General features: G+C 48.3%; 1 protein-coding gene across 1 annotated transcript; it reads left to right on the top strand.

Annotated features, from left to right (window-relative positions):
• Positions 1-14,959: 14,959 nt before the first annotated feature.
• On the top strand, positions 14,960-26,640 carry LOC144143663 (uncharacterized). The gene is made up of 3 exons (XM_077675466.1): positions 14,960-16,421; positions 16,539-16,667; positions 26,432-26,640. The coding sequence occupies exons 1-2, from the start codon at positions 16,047-16,049 to the stop codon at positions 16,629-16,631; spliced, it is 468 nt and encodes a 155-aa protein (XP_077531592.1). The 5' UTR covers positions 14,960-16,046; the 3' UTR covers positions 16,632-16,667; positions 26,432-26,640.

Genomic DNA, 26,640 nt, shown 5'->3' with positions numbered 1-26,640 from the left:
CCTTGACGTGGGCTTCAGAAACTCTCAAGGACAACTTTCAAGACCGCCTCGCCCGCATGTACGCGGATCGCATATGGCCTCAGGCCAACCGCTGTTCTTACACTGCAGCCAAATGCAGGCCATGTGGACGGCGTTTATAGAGCTCTGCATGCCCCTTCCCCCGCGGTATGGCCGCGGCGCATGAGAGAGGCTGTACTCGCACTCAGTGTAAAAACGACGACCCCGTTTACGCCGCTTGCATGTTAAGGAATTTTCAAACAAATCCTTCTCACCTCGAGCTCCTGTTGCGCGCCCCGTAGGCTCATTGGCCTCACTGAAAGGCCGCACCGACGAACGAGTCATCGATACACGATCGCCCGCGATGACGCGGAAACGCTCCGCGCAAAGCCTAAGGTCGTCGACCGGAATTCAATAGTTCACGGAGGATTCCATCGTCCACCTATACAATGCTGTGCATCATCGTCTAACGGCGTGCGGGGACCGAATTTAGTGACGCGATAGTCGGGCTCAACATCGACGCTTCAGTGGCGTCGTGTTGACTCAGAAGTGCTTAGTCCAGAGAAGAGTCTCAGGTCTTATGCACGTTAGACTTTCTCAATCTACATGCACTGCACGAGCCCTCTTTTTAGAAGTTTTTGGCTTCAACTACTTTTAATTTTTTTCTTCCAGCCGAATTTTGTGAATTTGAAGAAGTGCTGGGCGACTTCAAGATATGTTAGAAGTGCATACCGAGAACCCGCCGGGACACCGTTGTTAGGCGGAAAAGAGAGGCCTGCTCGGGTGGTCAGTGCTCGAGCTTGATGGTGGGCCGCCTCATTACCGCCTATTCCAGTGTGGGCCGGGGTCCCCAGCAGCGACACGGGTTGGGTGGGGGGCTTCTTCCGCAAGATTTGCAGTGCTACTTTAGATATGGTGCCTTTGGCAAAGTTGCGAAGTGCTTATTGGGAATCCGTGAGAATTTTCATGGGGGTGGGGGTTTGTGTGAGGGCGAGGGCCACTGTCGATTCCTCCGCTGTCACCAGGGAGTTAGTGAAAGTGGTTATGCAATTGGTTGGTGCATCCGTGAGTGAGGTGAGCACTACTTCAGTGAAGGCTTCCTAGGAGTGATACTGTGCTGTGTCCACGTACAGCGTGTGCTCCGAGGGTGGGTAGTGGGTGTTGTGGTGTCTTGCTCTAGCTTGTCGTCTGGCCGAATGGAAGGTTGTGTGCATGTTTCGAGGAATTGGCCTGATCTTGATAAGTTGACGTAGGTCGTTTGGGATGACCTGAGGTGGGTCGAGGAGTACTGGTGGTTTGAGGTTAATCCGCTGGAGGATCCTTCGTCCCTGGAGGGATTGAGATAATCTGTTTATTTGAGCTGTTCTGTGGGCCTCGACAAGTTCGTCAATGGTGTTATGGACACCCAGGGTGAGTAGTCTTTCAGTCTGGGCGGGGGGGGGGGGGGCAGTAGCAGCGCGGCTCTGTAGGCTTTGCGGAGTAGTGCGTCCAAGACGTTTTTGTTGGCTTTCGGTAGATTCGCGTATGGTAGATGGTAGCAGAAACGGCTTATTATGAAGCTTTGCACAAGTCTGAGGAGTTCCATTTCGGATATTCCATGGTGTCTGTTTGTTATTCGTTTTATGAGTCCGATGGTCTGTAGAGTGTGATTTCGAAGGGCGCGTTGTGTGAGGGTTGTGCTTCTATTTGCTTGAATCGTAAGGCCTAGGATGCGTAAGTTACATGCGGAATGGGGTGATTATTAATTGATACATGGATGTTGTGTTTGGCGGGGGATTTTGTTCGCGGAGGGTGCAGGATTAAGAGTTCGGATTTGTGCACCGAGCATGTGAGACCGGCTTGCTGTGTTGTGTGTGCGACTGCCGTGGTTCCCAGTTGGAGGACTTCCTCGATATGTGCGTCGCTACCGCGGGGTATCCATAGTGTAATGTCGTCTGTGTATATTGTAGATCTGAGTTCCGGTATGTTTTCCAGGCTGCGTGCAGGGGGTATCATTGCCAGATTGAAAAGCAGGGGTGAGAGGACAGCGCCTTGAGGAGTGCCTCTCGCTGGCATTGGGAAGGTTGGAGAAATGAGGGGGCCTAATCTGAGTGTGGCAGTCCTGTCAGTGAGAAAAGTGAGCACGTACTTGTGTGTGCGTTGCCCTAGGTTGAGAGATGTGATCGCTTGTAGTATTGCTGCGTGGGAGATGTGATCAAAGGCCTTGTGTAGGTCTAAGGCGAGGCTCGCGGCATTGTCTTTTTTGGAAGGAGCTTGAATGACGTCGTGGTAAATTTGAATGTGTGCGTCTTGAGTTGATAGCCCTGCGCGAAACCCTATGAGGCTGGGTGGGAGGAGGTCTTGTTCTTCGAGGTGTCTCGTTATTCTGTTATGTATTATGTGCTGGAGACGTTTTCCTAAGCAAACCGTAAGGGAAATTGGGCGGAGGTTTTCTAGTTCGATTGGTTTTGAAGGTTTAGGGATTAGCGAGATGTTGGAATGTTTCCATGTGGTTGGAAGGGTCCCTGCCGTCCAGTGGTGGTTGAAGAGTGTCGTGATTGCGTCGAGGGCTTGATCGTCTAGGTGTCTTAGTATGTTGGTGATTTTGTCGGAGCCGGGAGCTGTTCCGCGTCGGAGCTTTAAAATTGCGCTGTGTACCTCTGCAGTTGTGATTTCTGTGTCTAGTGTGGGGTTTGGATTGCCTCGATATATTGGGTCGGGTGGGGAGGTATTCGCTGCTGAGGGGATGTACATGTTTCGTAGTGTCTGCATGAGTTGTTGTCCCGTGGTGGCCTGCATATGCAGTAGTTGGGTTATGCGCTGCGTAGTGCGTGATTTAGAAGCTGCGAGGTCCATGAGTTGGCGCAGGAGGGCCCAGGTGCGCTTCATGGACAGTCCTCCCCTTATTTCGTCGCATACTTGGTGCCACTCTGCTCGGGTTAGTTCCGCGGCATGTTCTATGATCTCCCTGTGTAATTGGGCAAGGCGTTTTTTGAGGCCTTTCTGTGTTTGCGGGTTCTCCACCGGCGTTCTATGCTGCGGTACACCTCCCACAAATGTTGTATGCGTGAATCGGCGTAGGGAACTGGTAGTCTTTGAAGTGGGAGGCGTTGGGAAACGAACGTCTCGGCACGTGTCCCGTAAAATTTCAAGCGGCCTAGGATTTATATGTTGGAAACCCCAGAATGTGCGTTTTCCTCCTGAGAGGAGCTCGGGGCTTGGGAGCGAGGACGGCACACACCCCGAACGCGTCGAGACAACATTTCTTTCATTGACGTTACTTCACTTACTGGATGAAATGACCCCAGTGCGGGCCGAACGTTGCGAGCACTTTTGCAATGCGCGAGCAAAAAAAAAAAAAAAAAAAGAAAAGAAAAGAAAACGCTTTGCGGCAAAGCCGACGTTATCGCGAATGCTCAGCAAAAAACGGCTGTATGTGTATACGTGCCTACCTTGGAGGTGACCGCTTTCAGAGAGGTGACAAGCCGGAAAGTTGCTGCGCTTTTAGTGCAGTGCATGCGGAGCACGCCTGCTTTTTTCCCCGCGCGCACTACGGTCTTTTACAGATTGCGAAGGACGCTATACAGAGAACTCCAAGTAGTCTTCATGCCTGCCGTTGTGGGCTTTGAGTCGAAAAATTCGTCGAGTTGCATTTACCGCCTATGCACTTTCAGAAGATGGGAGTAAAAATTGTTGCCTACAAATTTATGCGTTTGTTCCATTGAGTATTCCGTTCTTTGTGAAGTCTTCTTGAGCCCCGTTAACAGAAAACTGCATTAGCGACCGGAAGGGCTCCATGAAACAACACTTATTGTGTTGACGATCGGTACACTGTAAACGCAAACTAGCCGGAAATGGAGTTTTAATCAAGTAATGTGCCCTGAAAAGTACCTATAGCAAAAAATGTACTCCCTAGGCATGATCTAAAGAAGTGGACGAACCTCCACGGTAGTACCGTTGCCCATCCGGGTAGCAAAAGGGAGGATTTAGAACGACTTAACACCATTTGTGAGATGGCGTTCGGTTCCTTGTATACCACCACGTCCACAATAAACGCCCTATCTGAGGTAATCATCTCAAGCGGGCGGTCGCCATGTTAGTCTTCTGTTGTCTCCGTGCACCAGCACTTCAACCGTGGCCTAATGCTAACGAGTAAGCAGGACGCGACGGCTGCACGCAGCTACAAAACCAATACCGTACGTATACCCGTATAGATGCTTCAACCAGCGCGATCACAGGCAGAGAGCCCGGCCGTGTTGTCTCAATCTGTTTATTTTGGCGATAGGTATTGTCAAACTCTGCTGCTAACGAAGAGGCAGTTCTCGCCGTTGCAAACAATTGCAACGTTCATCTGCTTCGCTTGCTTGCGCATACATAGACGATTTAAATTCCCGTGCCAGCGCGCCAACGCACCCGACTGCAGCGACTCAACTTGCCCTGGCGGCACGACTGGCTGCCCGGATGTAAACAACCTCTGTGCCTCCAGGCCCCTCAAGCTTGGACGTTCCCTGTCTTCCCTATAGGCGGCGTAAAAATCGACGCCCCACGTGACCAACCTAAAGCGCTGTTTTCGACCATCAAGCCCACCAGACGGCGCAGGCAAAATGTTACTTTTGGTATAGAATACAAAACATTCATTCCGTGACTCAAAGAGCCCACACAGTTCGCTTACAATGTGTTATTTAAAAATACTATTAACAAGTTCCGCATCAAACATTCGTTGAGCAAAAATGTACACAACTTTTTACGACCAGCCGACTGGTGCACCACCTCGTTTCTGAATTCGCAACCACAAAGCCGCCAATTCAAATTGAAACCGCTGCAACGGCCGACCGTTTCAATGTGCGCGGAGCACCGGTTTCGTGACTGTTATTGCTGTTATGTGCTTTTGCGTCCATCAGTTGTTGAGAGGACTGGCAAAACACGGGAATTGAGTGCTTGTGGAATGACAAATGTGGGAAATTCCGCATCGGAAGGCAGCTGTCGAGGCCAGAATATTCGATTCTTCCAACAGAAGGTGAGTGTTATGCACTCCGCTAGAAAGACGGTGCAAAGGAAACCGTTGTCGCCGTCAATACTTCATTTGTGCCCTTCGTTCGAAATCTTAGCGCAAGTGAACGAGTTGTTATGGCAAAAAAAAAAAATGTTGTCACGAAAGCGACGTACAATTGCAGCGATCGAAATGAAATGATGTCCTGGCCTCTGTAAACTTGCGGATGTCAATAAACGATTTGTTCTCACTTGCTGCTCACTGTGGTCTGTGCCAGTCGAGGCCATCTGGTCACCTGGCGTAACATCACTTCACTAGCGCGGCGCAAGTAAACACGCGACCAGCGTGCCAGCCAGGAGCCAGCAGGAGCAGCCACGGCCGGACTCGACGCCCCTTTCGCGCGCGGGAGGAGGAGAGTCGAGTCCGGCCGTGGAGCAGCGAGCCGGCGGCCGCCGTGCGAGGGCAGCCATGTTATTAAGGAGCTCAAGCGGCCTGTGCAAAAAGCATCCGCCATGTTTACAAAGCCGTGTTTACAGCGCCATCAAGCGGGCGTACTGGGTAGTTCACGACGCCGCCACTACGCTTTTTCTGGCACTACAGGCAAAGCTAGACCTTTGCTTCTCTAAAATCCTCCCTGTTCTGTGGTGCCTCTGTGCTATCAACGCAGCTCGGCCGGAGGCTCGGCGCTGCCGGAGCTTCAAGCCTCGCCTTGGGCCGTCGTTTTTTCTTATTTGTGAAGGAATAGTAGTGCCATTTGGTGGAAAGATTTTCATGTGCCCCTGTCACACGAGGAACGGCCGCAAACAGCATTTGGATACGGCGACAGGTGTGGACAGCTCGCTGGTAAGTGGTCTTTCATCAGTCGATGCGTTTGTCAAACGTTTGGATAGGGTTAACAGCGAAGTACCCGGGTACCCGTGCCGCTCACCGCTCGTACGCGCACGGGCAAAGAAAAAAGCGCACACTCGTATTATTTTACTTGTTTGTGGGTTTTGGGGTATGTGTTCGCATTCTTTTGTAGGCTGGTTTGTAACAGGGCATTCGAGGTAAAATCGTTTGTCGCGCGCGGCGTCGTTTCAAAGCAACGTGACAGTTACTTCGTGCTGGCGAAAATCAGCGCAGTCAGACGGAAACGGTAAGGAAGGTAGAGAGGTCGGGGAAGAGGGCGCTAATATATAAAAGAAAGCGTAATGCAAGACGAGAAATATAACACAACCCGCCTGCATTTCTCCGAACTTCAGGACAGAGCCGCACACGGGTACGTTGTCACAAACTCGAGCGTACGACGTCTAAAAGTACCGTATATATATATTTTTTTTCATTTTTCAACGTGACCTGAGCCACTTATCTTCTCATTGCCGCGCATGCAGACCTGATTGTGTCCCTGTGTTTGAGCGCACAGCCATCCTTTTGCGACATAAGAACCAGCAAACGCGAGAAATTGTAGAAGCCAGCCACATCAGAAAAGCTGGTTCCGAATGTGTCAGTCATCCCTCTATCGCCCTGCTTAATCGAGAAGTCGCATATTTAGACGCACGTTGAGCGCTATTTCGGTGCTTCTGGGAATGCGTGTTGGGGGTGGGAGGGGGGTCTTAATCCATGTATGATGCGCTTATCTTTGCTGATTTTTCGCCTTTCGTGCGCCTCAAAGTTCGTTTTGTGGTTTTGTTGTTACGGTTTTTTAGTATTTTCGGCTGAGTGCGCGGAGAACTGTGACGCATTGGGGGCGCGGCAATTGGGCGCTTGGGCATATAAAGCTTTGAATTGTGCAATAATAAACTAGTTGCGAGTGTGCGCTTGTGCCGTCTTCATGTGTTCTTGTCCTCGTTAATTTGCGCGCAGTTTATATTTCGCAATGCATAATTACCAACTCGCCCAACTCGCAACCCTTTTACAGATCCTATACTCCGTAAAAATGAGTTGCCTGTCCTTTTAGGTACGGCAAAATCTCGCGCAGCGCATCATTCTGCCAGGGGGCCATATCCTAATGTCAATGCACACACTATGAAAGCAGCTTGCACTTAATGCGTCACATTGTCTGCTGATAAGCATTTTAGATTCGCCCCCCTCATCATCATTCACTTCGTGGAGATGGCGGGATTTTCTTTCATAGCTTGTTGTCACTGCAGTAATTAATAGCAGAATCAGTCCTACAAATCACAGAAACGGTTCGTTTCACGTTACACCCTAACACACTTTGCACCACACGGAGGAACAATCGGTTGCAGTGATGAGGCATAAGGGTAACTTGTTGTTAAAGGGTCATTGAAGACAACCAGCAAGTTGATTTCAAACGGAAGTCGGACCTCCGCATAGCCATTTCAGCATTGATTTAGTGCCAAGATGCCTTAAGTGCTGAGAAATCGCTGTTCAACTGCTCATCAAGCGTGACGCAAACACTACTGCAGTCGCTGTTTGCATCAGGATAAACCGGAAGCAAGTGAAGCAGCGGTGATTAATAACAGTATACAAGCAACTGAATACTACATTACCACGTACCAAGCAGTTTGGTCAGTTCCGGTCAAATCGCTCATGCTTCCCCAAACTCCCCTGTCATTTGCCGTTCGAGACCACTAAGCAAAATGTTTCTCCATTGGACCTGTGATCAGTATTTACGCTTCACTGAAGAAGAACGTTGGCCTTTTGAGGCCTCGCAAGTTTTGGCTTCGAACGATTTTCTCATGCGTAGCTCGCATGCTCCCTTGGAAAGCGGTACTGCCACCCCAAGTATGGACGAGTAGCACCATCCAGCGGCAGCCAAGAAAGAAGTTGTGCGCGTCAGGCCACTTAAGCCCTTCCGGTGAAAACGTGTTTTTGCTAGTTTCAACCTTATTTTAAAAAAAATGCCAGGTGTAAGAGGGGTATAATAGTGTTCCCTGTGAGCTAATCTATCAACCTAGAGAGACTTGCATTTTAACTTCACTGTCATTTAAAGTTGTGCTCGAGTATATTGTGCGGAAGTAATATCTTTTTTATTGCTGCAAAAGCCACGATGGTTAATGTACTGGCACTTGGTTTTATGAAGCCTTTGCATTCCTAATTTAAGTACTGAAATTCGCAGGGAACCTGGCATAACTATTTTATTACTGTGCCGAATTATTAAGTTCGTTTAACCATAGTGTCTGTTTTGAATTTTACATGTGGGGCATTTTTTTTTCTTTTTTTCTTTTTCAGGTAGATGTTCCTTTGACTCCCTGCCTGCATTCCGCGAACGGGGAAATTAGCCTCCGCATCGATGGCCAGAGTGTCTTGACTGCATCATCTTTACTGGGAGGACTGTGTAGTCTGTTTGCATCGTTCTGGGTTTTCAACATTCAATATCCCAAGAAGGCACACAGAGCTCTAACGTTTGTGGAACATGCCTTTTTGGACCTTGCCAGCACCAAACCACGTGTGAAGGATTTAGAACTAATTACTTTTATCGCATCAATATCCGTCACCAATATTTTATTTGTTTTCAATCCTGTAATCATTGGATAGTAGTTTAAAGAATTTCGTATTATGTTTCTGACGTTTTCTTTTTTTTTTACTGAACAGGGGATATTTGATGGGCCCTTCTGTATGCTGATAATACAGCTATCTTTTAGTGAAGCAATAATATTAACCAACTAATATAACTTGAAAGAAACAATTATCTAAATATTGTTGGCAACTGGTGCCAAATGAGTCAACTCAAAATTATCGGAAAAACACGAATTACATGGCTTTTTCTTCTCACTCTGAAGAAGCTGTCGCGATACCACCCATTCTGTTCTATATCCTTGCAATTAACCCCTCAGACTGGGTCACTTTTCTTGGCGCATTTGTGTCTTTATCAAAACGCACTGGTATTTTCCGCAGCATATTTCTCGTTCTTTATATTACTCATTTATCCATAGCCATCTCATTGCTGTCTGTCTCCTACATCATTTATCTCTTGTGCCTTTACCATCTACAAAATGCTCGTTACCTTTCAATATCAAATCGTTACACAGCTCTCGCACATTTCACCACCAATTGAAAAAAAAAATTGTTGTTGTAAACCACTGCAATCATTTTTTTTCACTTTGTGTACTGAGTACTGATGCGTACTGATAAGTACTCACGCGTTCTCAATCCTCTAGTATTATATAATGATGTCACTTACCATGCCGTTGTGTTTGTGCCTATATGTTTTTCGCGTATTTCCAGTTCTTGTAGTAATATTGTTTCTACAGTTTGTTCAACTAGCACACAGATCGCTCATTTCACCACTAACTGAAATTTTTTTGTTGTTGTAAACCACTGCAACCATTTTTTTCACTTTGTGTACTGAGTGCTGATGCGTTCTGATAGGTTCTGATAAGTACTGACGCGCTCTTGATCCGCTATTATTATATAATGATTTCACTTACCATGTGGTTGTGTTTGCGCCTATCTTTGTTTTTCGCGTATTTCCAGTTCTTGTAGTAATATTAATTCTACGGTTTGTTCAACTAGCATTCTATTGCTGTCTTCCATTCCTAACTGGCGTGTTTTTAGCAATTTAACAGTTTTGCTTTCTTATAGGAGGTCGCCCTAAGTTTTTATTTCGGAGCCTCCTTGTGTACACCATGCATGTACCATGTAAACTTGTATGCGAAAGTTCGTTTGAAATAAACCTAAAACCGAGCAAAACCGTGTGAAATCAGTACTCCCGCAGGGAACTAGAAACTCTCCCTTGTGGCCTTGAAAAAACTCCTTTCGGAAGGCCTACAAAACCGCCCCAGCTTTGCAAAACTCCATTCAAAATAAATATATGCTTCCCTTGAACCTCCTAAAAACTCCCCTCGTGAGGCCTACAAAACGTAAAACTCCATGCAAAAGAAGTAAATGCTTCCCTTAAACCTCCTCAAAACGCCCCTAAAATAACATAAGTACTTCCCAAGGGAGCCATAATAAGCTCCTATTCAACCGCCTAAAAAGTCCATAAACATCACTTAAAAACGCCTTGAGGAAGTAAAGAATACTCCATTTTGATCTCCTTAAATTCTCCCTAACATTTCTTAACACTCCCTAACTACCTCCTTTCTATCACCTAAAAACACCCTGTTTTGAGGAGGTAAACAAAACCTCCCTGTTCCATGTACTAAAAAAACTCCTACAAGGAGGATCACTAGAGGACAGGCGAAAAAGAACCTCTAGGGAGTATATGGGTGGAAAAAAAGTTTAGAGTGTAAATTTTAACAGGGGAACGATCTTTTCAACACAAAAGAGATTAACATCGTCAATACATGGCAGAGGTGTGTATTAGGCCAGTGCAGAAGGTTTAGCTAGGTGTATCAGTAAATTTATTTTAAATTACTATAAACGTCATGGCCTGCGTCATCCGGTGCGCAAATCATTATGTGTATACCGCTTTTCATTACGCATCACCGTCCTTTAACTAAACGACGGATAAGAAATCGCACTATGCGAGGCACACAAATATTTAGTAGAACTCACGAATTATGAGTTCTTATCTGGGATGTTACTTGCGGTGGGCCTTGCGGTTCCACCTGCCCAGTGGAGGGGAGGTTGGGTGTTCAAATATCCTTCAACCTGCAGCCTCCGCCACAGTGAGATAGACGCGTTCATTGGGCGGTGCACATCCAATTCGCTGCACGCAGCTTGTGGAATGAACAATACTGGTTGATTGATTGTAGGGTTTAACGCGCCGACGCGACGCAGGCGCGCCGTAGGGCTCCGGGTTAATTTTGACCACCTGGGGATCATTAACGTGCTCCGAAATCTCGTACACACGGGCGTTTTTGCTTTTCGCCTCCATCAGAAAAGCGACCGCCGCAACCGGGAATCGAACCCGCGACCTCGTGCTCAGCAGTGCTTAACCACTGAGCCACCGCGGCGGGTAACGAACAATACTTGATACATGTTAATGAGCGCACTGGCTCGAACCCATCACAACAGATGCTCGGGGTGATTGATATACTCCGCAATCGGTAGACGCAGCATGGTCAGCGAGGACAATACGCCAGAAGGCGTAATGCAAGCTCTTGTGTCGTCTTTCCCATGATTGTCACCGGAATTCGCGCCGTTTTTAAACAGTTCCTTACAGAATTTTTAACTTATTGCGGTGGAAGTTAGGTAAGCAATGCCTGGCCGGCCGTAAAATCTACCTGAGAAAACAGTATTTGTGTTACTGTCCTATACATCTCTTTTCAAACTTAGTGGTATGTTAAATACATGACATTTTATATTGTGTATTTAGTAGATGGTCTGCTACTACAATTTACCGAATGACTAATAATGGGACATAAAACAGAAGACATATGTATATAATTACATTATAGTCAGGACTTTACCGTGTGCATACAAGGCGTAGCGAAACCAGCTACCCCACAACATGCGCTCGGTATTTTTTTTTCTTTTCTTTTTGCGAGCCCCTCACGTGGCGCAAGCCCACGCGCCCAAGCCTGGACGGCGCCGGGCGCTCCGTGACGAGACGCACGCTCACGTTCGCTCGGTATTTTCTTGGTACTTTTCCATTCCTGTTTCTGCTCATAGACGGCGCAACCAAGAGCTCGAACAGCTCCGCTCTTAAAATTAAATATTCCGCAAAATATAATTACCAGAAATGTGTTCTTTTTTTATTTTATCGTTGATTTTGTGTTGGTGTACAATGATTCTATATTTGCGGTGAGACCTGTACCTGGAAGCGCCAAACATATGTTTTATATCGCGTCCACGCAGCCAATAATGGTGTATTCTGCGCGCGCGCGGTCAACAGAAACATACAATTTCAATGTTGGTGCGAATTTATTTCCTGGACTTGCGACCCCGAATAGGGAGGGCGTTGATAATCTGTAATTGATTTCAGTGGTAATAGTGTGTATGGTCATTACGCTGATGGTACATGAAGCCGAAAAATTCCTGAATGACACTGACCGCGCTATATCAACAACTGATGCTCGAACTGTTATGTCGTGAACCGGCTGGCAACTGCCATTTTTTTTGTTCAATTCCGGTTCGGGTTCAGCGTGCTAAAAAATAATGGTTCGTTCTGGCGGTTCCAGTTATATATATATATATATATATATATATATATATATATATATATATATATATATATATATATATATATATATATATATATATATATATATATATCATCTTCATCGTCTTCATCTTCATATATCATCTTCACTGGTGGTCCAGTCTTCATCGAAGTAACCCGATGTTACTCCGATGAAGACTGGACCACCAGTCGAAACGTTAGTAAACATGTTTGTTTTTGTTTTTTGAGACTTGCGTCGGACTCTACTTTTTGATATTTTTTCTGGACCATTGGAAACTTCTTTTGTTCGACCGTGTATATATATATATATATATATATATATATATATATATATATATATATATATATATATATATATATATATATATATATATAGCGAATCAGAAAATGGGAAATGAGGGGCTCCGTGAAATACGACAGAAAATAAGGGTTGGCAGTCAAGAAAACCTCGGAAAGCAAAGGGGAGGTTGTGGTGGGTCATAGAAAGACATGAAGAATTTTTTTAGTCGAAAAAAAAAAGGGGTGAAAAAATGCCCGCCGGGAATTTTTTCACCCCGTTCTTTTCGAAGGGAGTCCAATATTCTTCGAGATTTAACTGCGAATGTCCAATAATAAAGCTTCCGCGACTACACACTGCGCTCGGTGAACTTCGGTTTCGGTTCGGTGGGAGAGGCGTGCGGAGGGGGTTTGGGTCGACGGACATCTGGGGGGGGTCACAACCTCCAAAACACCCCCCGGGTGTGCGCCACTGCTAGAGACGTTCACCGGTTGGGCTTTGTGGCACTGCAATTTTATTTAGCAGAAAAGAACTGTGTAATGCTGGTCTGCTCCGCGGTCGCACTCGGGACTAAAGAGTCCTCTAGCTGCTTGACGCATTGCACAAGCCGATCTTCCCTGCCGCTGCGATGCAATGCGATGAGGTTTTTTTTTAAGGGGGAGGGGGGGGGTAGAGGGAGGGAAATAGGCCCGAAACTTTCTGGCGTGTGGGTGCCGACACCTTATCAGGCCCCCCTGCCGCTGCACTCAACCTTATTTGGCAGCAAGCGCAGCAAATCGTTTCGGCAGATGTCGGCATCTCTATAGCGGATTCGTAATCGTCGCCCCCGTCTTCGCCCCCCCCCCCTCCTTTGTGGCCATATCAACGATTTCGGGTTCCGTAAGTTCTCCTGTAACGGGCACATCCTGCTGTACCTCTGCGCATGTCTCTATATACCGTCACATAACGCGTCACAGGGTTGCTTGACGAAGTTGATATGCCGCTACGCTCAGACTTCACGTTCGGGGAAAAAATCGGCTTTGTGGTAGGCATGGCTAAACGAGAAAAAGATCGAGGGACTTAGGCGCGGCAGCATCGCGCGTATCTTGCGCGGTCCGCGGCGGAAAAATTCTCGTTCCACTCTCAGTCAAGATTTCGAGATATCCAGTTTGTCCCAAAAATACTTCGAAATAAAGGGCAACAAATACATGGGACGTATAGGAAATGCTTCGGCCCCGCTGAAAATTTTGACTTAGCCGATTTTTCGAGATGTGTGAGTTCGAGTTAACGAAGCATTAAGGCACATTCCCACTGGCGATGCGCCTCGTCGCGCGACGAAAAGCGATGTCGCAAAGCGACGAGCCGGCCGTCGCTTTTCGGCGTTTTGCGACGGCGGAGCCGATCGCTCTCGGTCCGAATTCCCTCGTCGCGCGACGGCCCCGCCAAACCAGTAAGCCAATCATGGCCGCGGAGTAGGCTCACGTAGCCGGAAACGAAACGTTTCTTTACATCCGGTATGCAAACGCTACGGGCGGGCGGGCGAGGACACATCCGTATAGGGGGAGAAATGGCTGGAAACGCTGATTGGTCAATGTGTGTGACGTCATTAAAATATGCATGACGTCATTATTTTTTTGGCGCTAGATTTGTTTGTTTAGTTGTTGTTTCTCCCCAGAAATTTTTCCCTAGTCTTTGGTAAAGCGCTAGAATGCCTCCCTAGTCTGCCTAGTCCCCGCGCTTGGCCAAAATGGCGGAAAGCTCTTGCTTTTCAAGCGGGCTTCTTTGTGTTGAGATTGCAGAAGTTAGCTACTGAAGGGAAAATGTGTTAAAGACATGCATATACCTTAAAATTCGACCGATGCAATCGTCGCTTTCACGCAAGAAGAATCTGGTTATTCATCATGGTGTGGTGTGTTGAGTTTCAGCACACTGTAGATGCCACTGCCCGCAGTAACAAAGGTGAGGCATCCATGTGCTCTGTTATTAGTGCTCGGTTATTTTTATTTTGGCCTTCTTGTTTACTTTAAACATTCCTTTTACGTGAACTTTTGGGTCCGGTTGTTTTTCTTTTGCAGAAGGTGCACGCTCCACGTGCGTCATTCCATGAACTCAGTGTGTTCAGGGGAAAAAAAAGGGAGATAAAACAAGTTTTGACGACAGATTTGTTCGTGGAGCGATCGCATTGTATTCCATATTTTTCCTGCGTGGCGTGTGCAGGTATTGTTGCGCCTGTGCACTGAAATGACGACCGTCCCTGTGGAAATGACGATTACCCCCTTTGTCCACCCTGTTCAGAGCCTCAACCTTAGCAGCAAGGCGTACTTTCTAATAACATTTCGAGACCGCTTCCAGCATTCCACAAATAATAAGCTTAAGCGCTTGCCTATCGTGAAATTCCTGATAGCAGATTGAAATGTTGTGTTGACATGGGCAGTGCATGCTTTAACGGCGGCGTGAATCACGAAAAATGGGTTTAGATTGCGATGTGGTGTGGCTACGCAGCGCAAGTGTGAAGGCCCGTTCGCACTTGCGACTGGAGCGATAGAAGCGACGCGATTGCTGTCCGCGGCGACAAAAATTGGTCGAGACCAAACGAACAAGGAAAGCGGCAGAAATCTCGTCGCTTCTACCGCTCCAGTCGCAAGTGTGAACCACTTGCGACTGGAAAGAAACATATGTAGGTCATGTAATTGTCCTGTATTTCCCATAAAATACTCTGTGTTTGATGCCCAATAAAATAAGCTGTATCCAAAAGCTGAACCTAATCGGCGGGGGCTTACAGCGAATGTATGACACGCTTCTATTTTTGTGCGCCTTCGGAAAACCCTGTTGCAGTAGACGATTACTTGTGGCTTCGCCGGAATGTTTTTTGTTGTTGTTTTACTCACAGAGCCTGCCTGACAGTACATCCGCCAGGTGGTAAGTGCGAGGCTCCTACAAAATAAGGCAAGAGCAACTCGCAAGAATTGCCTAATTACCTGGCATAGCACAAAATCTGATATGGCTGCGGCAATTCTCATTGCATCCGTGATAATCCCTTGTATAAATTTTTCGCGGCAGTTGTTTCTCGTTAGCCGACTGGGGTCCGCATGACAACCTGCCAGTAAATTTCTTTTGAACCCACTCTTCCGGCATCCGTGAAAATTCCTTTTTAAAATTTCAGTCGGCTCCCGTTTGCTGTCTACAGAGATGTTTTTTCCACCAGCAAGACAGATAGATCTGCGCTGCTTTATGCACAAGCGATAAAACTATATGTTTCAATGGAGCCAGGCATACATCGCATTTTGTGATAATGTGCTCAGGCAGCCCGGACATGGGCTGTTTGATCTCTCTCTCTCAGGCAAGCCGAACAACAAAGTGCATAGTGAAACTAGTAAGGCTTGAGCCTGGAGATTAGCTATGTTATGGCTAGCAAGAAATGAGCAACCGCGGGTAAATGTAACAAAAACGTTTTCAAGGAGGGACTTGCAATAATTTATGTGCACGCCGCCATTATTGCTGCTCACGAACTTCATGCCCCCATGGATGCAGCACTAACGTATCTGGTAATACTTCAGGGTCTTGGGCATCTTGCTATCAATCTTTACATCACGCTTTTTCACTCCTGTGATAGTTCTAGTGTCTCTCTTCCAAAGCTGCACGTGGTTTGCAGCGCGGTATGCGGACATTTTTGCCATGAGCTCATCAAATGTGGCAACCAATGGAAAGTACCTCGTGGCCAGTTTCCTTCATTCCTTGCGATGGAGCACGTTGGTTGTGGCATCAGTCCTTAATTGAGGTGGTGTGGTGGAGCACTGAACGAGTGCAGGTGGATGCGCAGCTACTGCAGAGGAGGCCTCCCCCTTTGGCGCGCTGCAGCCAGTCGATGTGGCCCAGGGCCTGCTGCTCTACCGCCATCCCGATTGTCCACACCCCCGCCTTGGCCAGCGTCTTGTGGCACTGTGAGCTCCAAAGCAGGCACGGGCGCCTTTGCGGCAGTCACCCTCCAACTGCCACCAATTTGGTTTCGGCAAGGTGACCAGCGGCAGCGCACACATCAGCAGCCCTACAGCCAAAGGCTGTCTGTTGGGAGCAGCCACAGTCTTGGGCGGCCACCTTACTCACAGCCGAGGTGGCCATCCGGTCCTGGCACGGAGCTGCTTGGCGGCCTGGCAGAAGCCATCTCGGTGGTCCAGCATGAGCACCAGGTAGCGCACCCTGGTCTTCCACCCGAGCTGCTCGCTGTCGATTTGCAGGCACGTGACCCTGCAGCAGGCCTGGGTGTCCCAGTGAACAAGCATCGCCTCCATCTCGGTCCCCGACAGCTGCAGGCTGACATTGGCGAGCTTGGCCCGCACTGCATCCGGGGGTGCCTGCAGCTGCAGAACGACGCCTCGGCAGCCCGCCATGGGGCCTAGTGCCTACAGGGCCGCGGCCGCGGCGTACACAGACAGGTACACCCTGTGCGCCCTTCTACTGTGCAGGCCGTCTGATAGTGCCACTGTGACCATGTTGAAGAGTAAGGGGCTGACGACTGTGCCCTACAGGGTGCCCACATCCACTGGTTGAAGCACCGACAGGGCGTTGCCTACCTGCCTTTGTGCCATGAGGCCCGTCACGAACACCTCGACGGAGCCCCGCAGCTTGTCCGCAATGCCGGCCTCCTTTATGGCCAGGGAGATGACAGGGTGCTGGAGGTTGTTGAAGGCACCCTTTATTCCCCCCCCCCCCTGATAGAAAAAAAAAGCGCGGAAGTTTGCAAGCGCCCTTAACCCTTTGAGGGTCGAATTTTTTAAAAAAGAACTTTCCCTGGTGGTCAAATTAGTTTATTGCGGATTTGGAATGTACAAAATGTCTAAAGTCATGATTAAAGGGGCCCTGAAAGGCATTTTGAGCACACTAAATGAACTAGCGCAATCGTTAGATAGGGTCGTCAACATCATCTGTGCCAAGTATTACTCTTTTACGCGCAGCGGAAAGCTCACACTTTTGTTGCAAAGTTTGTCGCTTTTTTCTCACCCTTCCCTTCGTGTTTTTGGACGCCGCCATCTTCACATGTCTACATCATCAATTCCCATATGTTCGTCATGAGCTAGACATCCTGCTATTGGGCGGCTTTTTCACGCACTTCCGGCAAAGAGATGAGTCGTCTGCTCAGCATCGGCTCGCCCGCTCATCTGCCAGCGGAGTGCCGGAGTGTTGAACATTTTAAGAGAAACGAAACAAGTGTAAACAAACGCTTAACCGTTTGTATTGAATGCAACACGGCCATAGCACGACATGGATTTTATGTTACATGAGTACTTCCCTTAAAGAAAGCCCCGTGACACTTATTTGGTGCAATCGCAGAGAACGCCCTGAGCCGAATGCCAGGGTTTGACGCGTACATTTTATTCAACTTCAAAACAATCCAGAGATGCGTTTCGAACGAACGCAACGTCACAACATGCGTTGCAAGTCTGAACCGCGATTGACAGACGATGGGTTGCCTCCTCCTGCCCGTCGTAAATTCGGCACTCACCTCACACCCGGTTTGCGTGGACAAACAGCAAGTCACAACTCTGGCGCGCAAGAGAGAAGGCTTTTAGCCAGGCACACTACACATACCCCATGCGAGGTTGAGTCGTACGTCGTTTGAGAAAGATAATCCAGACCATGGGAAGCACTATCCACCCGCAGAAGTACAATCATGGAACAATGTTGCATTTCATCGCGAAACGAACGCGTCCACAACACACAGGAGGCGATGCACACACACACACAGCTTCGGTCACTGCATTGGCTTAGCTGCAAGCTTCGTTCGGACAATCAGCGATGCTACGACGATACAGAGCTGCGTGAGGACGACGTGCTAACCACTTCACGTATTTAAAAACACAGGGGCAAAGAACTAGTTAATCGGAAGCAAAAAATATGTCCTCCATTATAGTGCCTGAAATATATGTCTGGCTAGTGTGCCGAGGGCGGGCTCCAGGCAGCGCCGGGAGCGATGTACGCGGCCGGCTGCAGCTTGGGGCGCTGCCGTGCGGGAGTGTGCGCGTTCGTTCGGCCCGAGCAGATCGCGCGGTTACCTCCGAGCTGCGGCGCAGACGGCAGCGGCAGAACTTTCCAATCCCGCTTGCGACGAAAGCGAGCGAATGCGACGGAAATTCTGTCGCGCGACGAAAATTTGTCCCGACCATTCGACAAAAACGATCGTCGCGCGACAAAGCGACGGAATTCCTGCCGCTTTCACTCGCTTTCGTCGCAAGTGCGAACGGGCCTTTATGCGCAATCACATAAAACAAGCTCTTGCTTATCGCCTGAGCATACGGTTTATATCTGACTACGTTACACTGTGCTTGCCAGTGTATTTAAACGATGTCACTAGGTTTGAAACGTACGCGCTCGGCGTGCAGCTTTGTAAACGCAAGCGGCCTCACATACGCACGCTATTTTGCTGCTAATTGAGTTTTAGTACAGCGTTTGTGGCCTTTGCATACGCTAAACGCTAAATTTTTGCATCCCGCTACGTAAACACTGCGAGGGGAGTTTTAGTAGAGCGGTACAGCGTCTAATCAGTTTTGCGTAGCGACACACTAATGCATACGGCGCCATCTGTCAAATGTTTTCCGAAATGTCTCGCCGGCTCATCTGCTATCGGAGTGCCGGAGTGTTTGGACATTTTACGACTATCCAAACAAGTGCAAACATACGCTTTCCCGTCAGTGTTGAATGCAACACATGGGTGCAGCTTGTCAGAACACGGGTTCTCGGTGATCGAGTGCGGCGTTGGTTTGCTCTGCGCCTTCCCGTTCATCGCCGCTGATAAAGCGATCCAATCCGGCGCGTTTTGTGCACGGGTTCTGTGTCGGTTTAAAATGTCCTTTTTCACATGCCGCCGGTAGTAGGAATTACAACCGCCGCAAAATAACACCCGGCACCAGCGGGATCACATCTGAGACCGCGCTTTTTGGATAAACAGTGCGCGGTGCACCAAAGGGAACGAGCGCACGATTCTCCCCGCGCGGTTGCGAATTCGCCGCCGATACCAACGGCAGCTACGTACACCGCGAAAGGGCAAGGCCAGGCCGCACACATGCGGCCAGGTCCTTCGTTCACTTTTCCAGCCTTTAGAGGAGTGTCCATGGGGTCAACAAAGATGAAAAAGCCGAAAGAGCTGGCCCGTAGCAGACGGCAGTCTGGGGGAGCGCAATAGCGGAAGTTCGTCACCGCTGAGGAGCGGAGCATCATGGGAGGGGAGGCCAACAGCGAAGAAACAGTTGAAAGGAGGAGGAAATACGGCGCGACGATAATGCGCGGTTTTTGATTTACGATTTCTCAGCTAATACTCATCGCTTTAACAAAATTCTTGCAGGAGGAGATTGCTAATACATTGCTTTATTTGGTTACATGTACATCCATGCATCGGCGGAAGGCATTTCAGGACCCCTTTAAATGGTAAAAAATTATCAGGAACAGTATTTTGGGGTCAGCATCACTTAGAACTGAAAAATGTTCAATAGTATTTCAGAGTGTGGTATTCCTTGAAACACGGGTCTATGCACAGTGCCTTATCGAAGTCTGCACACATACAGCGCATGTCCGAAAATGAGCTGTCTTCCGATTCAGATTCGGTGAAAGGAGTAAACTCAGAGTCAGAAGAGTCATCGCGGTCGGTGTCATCAGAGCGGGCAGTTCGTTGGGCCATATCGCTGCTTTGCCGTGCATCTGAAGAACTCGAAGGCAACCCAGTAAACGAGGAGAGCGAGAAAACGCCGGTGATAAACCAGCTAATAGCAGCGCCAATATAGATAGAAATCAACTTCCGCCGCCCCCACAATGGAGTCTCCAATTAGGTTACTTCAGTTCCAAGCAAGGAGGGCAAGAATACCTAGTGAGTGTGGGTAATAAACAAGATAAGAGCAGCGCCAATATAGATCGAAATCAACTTCCGCCGCCCCTGATAGCGAGCGTCGATCAAGTTTCGCGCGCCTCCGATGCGATCACGTGGCGAAACTGAAACCACGAAACGCGTTAACACGTACAGACGCCGTAACGCGCTGAAGCCAGAGAGTTCTGTTTTTCACCGCAAGAAGGTAGCACAATCAAATTTCAAACACTTCTTGTAAGTCCCAGGAGGTGGCAGCACCTCCCAGGGAGCATGCATCGTTAATATGGCGCGAAATTTCAAACGGATGCTCGAAATCGTACCCGTACGGCAAAGACCTTGCGGGACGGAAAACCACCGCAGTACACGTACGGCAAAAACCCTCAAAGGGTTAAAGGCTATGAAGAAAAAATACATGTTTGGTTCATTAAAAAGACTGCCTTGTCTTGATAACAATGATATCAGTCTTACAGCAAACTTCGAAGGAATTATCGATATATTAAATTAAACATTTGAAGCAATGGCGAATCCCCGCCCACTTTCCGGCGGCGATTTCACTATGACAGCACAGGATCTTGTTGGATGATTGGTGCCCAACGACCTAAGTCATCGCCAAGGAACATGATTGCGTGATTTTTGAGGGGCCTTCATTGATCTTATCATTTGTTCTTATCACGCGCAAGAACAGCACTGTTAAGGGCGAAAATTACATGAACCTGGCAATATTAGTCCACACGCAAAGCGGAATAATTCAGCCATTGGCATTTGTTAAGTCATGCCAGTTTAAATTTGCGCTTCTGTTTTGAGTCTCATCGGGGCGGAGAAGCTTGTGCTTTTGTAACATAATGAATCTGGTTGACATTTCTGCACAACCCAAATTAGAGTCTGCTGTAATGAGCTTGGTGTTCTCAAGTAGTTGCATTCCTAGCGGTCACGTTTTCAATGCTTCGTGCATAAATGCCCTATAATCTGCCTGAAGGCGTGTACTATCAAGCTATACCTTTTCTGGAGCAGCCACCCCCTTTAGTTACCACTCCCAGATGAGGTAGAGCAAGTCACTGCAAAGTTCGCCATTCAATGCTGTATCGAACTTTATATTTAGCAAGAAAAAATAACGCAAATACGGCGATGTCTGACCATACTCTTGCGGGCAGGCATGTTCTGTGCAAGCTGAGCAAAATATTGCTACGTTCTGAATTTTGTCGTGAGATCTGATGAAAGAGTTATAATGCGGTCCTACCATTTTGGTTTCAAACTTCAATGAAAGGACATACTTTTTTAGCTGACGCGTGCGCTGCCATTTTTCAGCCGAGTACACACTGCCGGTTTTAAAGCTAAACGATAAAAAAAGTATTTGCAGTTCATGAGCATGGGCGGTTCTGGAATGTATAGGGCGCACAGAAGTTTTGTAGTTTTCGTTGCAGACGTGGGAAATGGAAATTATGTTTGAAATCTTCTTTGTCCACCAGAAAACGGAGGATTGGGCAGCTGTGCAGAGCCAGCATGACCTTCGGGCATGGTGCGATGCCCGAAACAAGTCAGCATTTTGTTTCCCGGAGTGCACCAAGAAAACATGCGTATTGGCATGGCCCCGCATACAGAAAGACCAAAGACTACCATGCTTTAGCATGAAGCGGACAGTAATGACGCAGTTAAACTATTTCCTTGGTTGACAGCGACCGTTATGTTCAAACTAAAGCATGGTTTCAGGCTACAACAGGATAGATTTGTTTCCCGGAGTGCACCAAGAAAACATGCGTATTGGCATGGCCCCGCATACAGAAAGACCAAAGACTACCATGCTTTAGCATGAAGCGGACAGTAATGACGCAGTTAAACTATTTCCTTGGTTGACAGCGACCGTGATGTTCAAACTAAAGCATGGTTTCAGGCTACAACAGGATAGATTTGTTTCCCGGAGTGCACCAAGAAAACATGCGTATTGGCATGGCCCCGCATACAGAAAGACCAAAGACTACCATGCTTTAGCATGAAGCGGACAGTAATGACGCAGTTAAACTATTTCCTTGGTTGACAGCGACCGTTATGTTCAAACTAAAGCATGGTTTCAGGCTACAACAGGATAGATTTGTTTCCCGGAGTGCACCAAGAAAACATGCGTATTGGCATGGCCCCGCATGCAGAAAGACCAAAGACTACCATGCTTTAGCATGAAGCGGACAGTAATGACGCAGTTAAACTATTTCCTTGGTTGACAGCGACCGTGATGTTCAAACTAAAGCATGGTTTCAGGCTACAACAGGATAGATTTGTTTCCCGGAGTGCACCAAGAAAACATGCGTATTGGCATGGCCCCGCATACAGAAAGACCAAAGACTACCATGCTTTAGCATGAAGCGGACAGTAATGACGCAGTTAAACTATTTCCTTGGTTGACAGCGACCGTGATGTTCAAACTAAAGCATGGTTTCAGGCTACGACAGAATAGATTGGCTAAAAATTGCAAAGTTGTTTACCGTGATAATTCCTTGGTTATTTCGGTTACTTAAGAAATGCTGACGATTGCTCAAAATGTGCTTCATGCGACATTTTAGAATGTATCAGTTGTGGATCTGGGAAGAAACACATTGGCGCGCACCCGTATGTGTGTGTGTGTGTGTGCGCGTCGAGGGGGGGGGGGGGGGGGGGGCTGGCGGAGGTGTGCTGGTGCTCTTGAGAGGGCCTGTTGTATGTGGCCGTTTATTTAATTAGGAAATTCTGTTGTCATGCACGACCGATTGAGCCTTGAAAGAACGATAGTCCTGCGCCCACAGAACTTCAAAGAAGGCCAGGAAGCATTAAAGGAAAATTCTACCAGAAAGGCACCCCCCCCCCCCTACCCAGCGATGGGAGATCTTGATGTCCAGCCCCGACCTGCGACGCAGCAAGAGCTCGCGTCCAGGGGCCAGGAGCTATTGGACTCATTTGGGACTCGTGAATGGGGTTCCACCCCGTCTGACGCCTGCGAGCGTCACCTGAAATGGGCTCAGCGAAAGTTGTTTCTCTCTCTCTCTAGAGCTCTTCTTTGCCACCAGTACGAAAGTCCTTCACTTGCGCTGCGCACACTGCTATGGTTTTAAAATTGGGTGTAGCAGTGGATTGCAGCCAGAACAAATATATATTTCATTCTTCATGTACTGATGCTACGCTGTCCCGATACACTCTGAGTAATCCTCTCCAACTTCGTGCATAATAAAATATTTGGGCCTTTACAGGAGTTGAATTTACATTTTCCCTCATTAAAAGTCACCTATCCGCTCCACCGTGGGTGCATTCAATTACCAATTCAAACGCAAATACTGCATTCGGAATAAAACAAGATAGACATTTTTTAGCTCAAAGACACAAGGTACTGTGGCATCGTGTAAATATTACGAAGTGAATATTTAAATATCAAAGAATGCATAATTGATCTGCACCGCACAACTTAACGTACAATGCAACCTCCATCAACAAAAGACATCAGTGATCATGTAAAGATTAGTGACTGGAAGAAAATGACTTACTATTCGATATCGCCGTTGTGACTCCGGCCCCTGAATATACACTGCTCTGGGCAGCCGAATATGGCCATCTGATCGCGACGCCGTCTGCCTGTGGCAGGGCTGGTGACCGTCGTGCCTTCACATTTAGGATAAAGTCTGGAACTGGCTCGGGGAGCCGCAGCACGCCCTTTTTGTCGACCCGCTGTTTTGCAGTTTCCTAGGTTAGGGGAGAATACCGCCGAACAAATCTGCCTAATCGCGGGGGTGAAATTGACTGTCGCAACATCGCCATCGGAAGGGGACAACACTCAGTGCGCGCAATCTGAGCCCACTCCAACAAAACCCTCCGGGCCTCGACAGAAACGTGAAAAAGGAAGAATGAAGGGCTGACGCGAGGAAGAGGGGCCTACCTTGCGGTGTGTCTCAATCGCAAAGGCCCTCTGCCCACGCACGGCATTCATTCAGCTGGTGAAATGGGTGAAACTGCACGTTTCACCCATTACGTAGCCCATCGCATTCTTCAGTTACCTTGCACGAGTCTTGAATGTGTGCCCATGGCCACTTGATCTCCCCCTTTCTAGGAGAGGGAGCGGCCGTGATCAGCCACTGCCGCTTGCACATTGTTCTGCTTAACATACAAAGATCGTCTGTTCCCGTTCGGGCCTGCATTGTACCAGTCTTCAACCATCAATGGCCGGCGGTCCCTCTTTTTTTCCGCCGCGAGTTAGTGTGGACCGTGGTGCAGACCACTCCATGCTTCCCCGGACGAGTCAATCTAATTTGCTGAGAACAACTCAGCCAGCCAATTATTCTCGGTCTTGCCGCATGTCTCGCACAAAGGGATACAATGCATGCCTTTGGCGTCCCGTGCGCTGAGCTTACCCGAAGGCACCATCGCTTTTGGGGCTGCACCCCTCCAAAATCATCCCTCAGCGGTTCGCACCCCTCAGGCGCTTCGTTTTGTCACGGCCGGACTCGGCTCCCTTCCATGCGAAGGGTTGACATGCACTTTCGTGGCATTTTCATAGCATTTCGTGGAAAGTGCCATTAGTGGAACTTTCAAAAATATTCCGCTTTGTTCACAGGCGACGTACCAGGCATACAGGCAGCATGGCGATGGCCGGAAAAATTTCGGGGGGGGGGGGGGGGGGGGCTGAAGCCCGGTCAGCCCCCCCTCCCCCCTGGCTACGGCACTGCATCAAGTAGCACGAGGGCTGCCACCTGCCTGGTAGTCTGGGTGTGCTCTAGCTCTGTCATTACGTTGGCAATGGAGTTCATCGCAGCCTGGTGCTGCCGGAAGCCTGTGAGCTGCTCTGAGATGTACATGTACTCCATTTCGTGTGCATGCTGCCAAAAACTTTTGCCCTTGCAACAGCACTACGATTGGACTCGGCTTATCCACATCAAGTTGGTTTTTATCATTCTGAGTGCTTACCGGAGCAACTTCTTGCTCAAGAAGTTATTGCAGTAAATCCCACCTTGAAAGCTTTTTTATCGTATGGCTTTACGTGTGGTTGCTCATATTTTACTAGCTGTAGCATAGCCAACCGTAACATATCCAGAGGGGTGAGCTGGGCGAGTTGGTATGTGTCATCTTAACAACAGCACGAAAAAGACTGGGACGAACGAAGCAGACAAGTCGAGTGATGATTCACAACTAGTTTTTTGTGGAATGTGCACTAAACATAAACCTTGGCATCAACAGAAGAAAAGAGATGGAACACATTCCACTCGAACGTACTTCCTTGCCCTTCTCCCCCCGCCCCCTCACATGACAAACACTGGTAGAGCCTTTTACTTGACACACATGATCCTTCAGCTATGGACCACTGCCGAGCTGATAACAGAGTTTCATAAAGGAGGAACATCAAGTTCAATGCCGCACTTGTGTTTGGCGGCATGTACTGGTTAAGAAGACGAACTCTGTCACAAAGTACTGGCCACGGAGCAAGAATTATTCAGGAGGCGCAACAGGGCTTGCTCCGGCGCCGCGATAAAGTCACTGCGCTAGGCACGGCACCGACGCGCCCTCTGTCGCGAGGCGCCAAAGGGAAAATTCGCGCAGCGCGCTTTCCGAAGAGCTTCGCCGGTTCAAGGTCAGTCGGCGCATAGGCGGCTGCCGCAATGGGCAGACGCCCGCCAGAGGCGAGAGCGGCGAGAGTGAACATCTCGTGGCGAGGAGGCGGTGTCGGCAGTCGTCGTCTGCTCCGGGATTCCTTCTAGTACTTCGTTTCGAGCGCGGTACGGCATGTAAATAGGGCAGTATTTGTTAATAACTGCTGCTAAAATGTCCAGCACTTGTAATTATTTATTTTACAGAAAGAAATCTGGCAATCTTTACAATATATTCTGTGACACTACAATTTTTGTTCGTCGCGTCCATAGAAGAGCGTGCAAAATATGGCAACGCGGTTGACGCGCCATCTGTTGCGCTGCTCCGCAAGCTGCATTTGCTCCTCGCCGCACAGTGACATTAACGCACCGCCCGCCCGCGCTGTCCCAGCGCAGCAGTTTCTCCTCCTGAAATACTTCTTTCTCCGTGGTACTGGTGATGTAACACAATCGCCTCCCAGTTTTCAAATGTTGCACGCTTCGATTATCTCTCGGCCTGTGCCTGGCACGTCTGGAAAGAAGTACACAAATGGGTCCCGCCGTTGGTGTGCATCGTATACACGACTATTGAGCTCTTCTTACAGAAGGTGCTCTATGGGTCCACAATAGTACTGCATGAAACCTGCCGTTTCAGTGCCTTTTGTAGCAAAATGCCTTAGCACCCATGCTGTTTCCTTGTCAATGAATGATAAGCTTGTCATTACAGAACACTTGTGGGTACCCTGTATTTTGTTTCCTTTCAACATTACAGGTTTGCAGCATGACGGGAAGGAGTGCAGAGACGCCTATGCTGCGATTGCTGGCGTTGTGCAAACAAGGGTACAATGAACTATTGCCTGCAAGACTGCAAGAGGATGGCACTGCCTAAAGTTATTCTTTGTTAGAGTATAAATAAATTTCAAGGTCTGAACCCAATACCCATGTACCCTCAATAATAAAGTGTGTCCACATCTTTTGACA

The sequence above is a fragment of the Haemaphysalis longicornis genome, unplaced genomic scaffold, assembly GCF_048455015.1.
Source record: "Haemaphysalis longicornis isolate Haplotype H1 unplaced genomic scaffold, Haemaphysalis longicornis Haplotype H1 scaffold_1, whole genome shotgun sequence".
Classification (NCBI taxonomy): Eukaryota; Metazoa; Arthropoda; class Arachnida; order Ixodida; family Ixodidae; genus Haemaphysalis; species Haemaphysalis longicornis.
The sequence above is the reverse complement of the archived record's forward strand: the minus strand, read 5'-3'. Positions and strand labels throughout refer to the sequence as shown.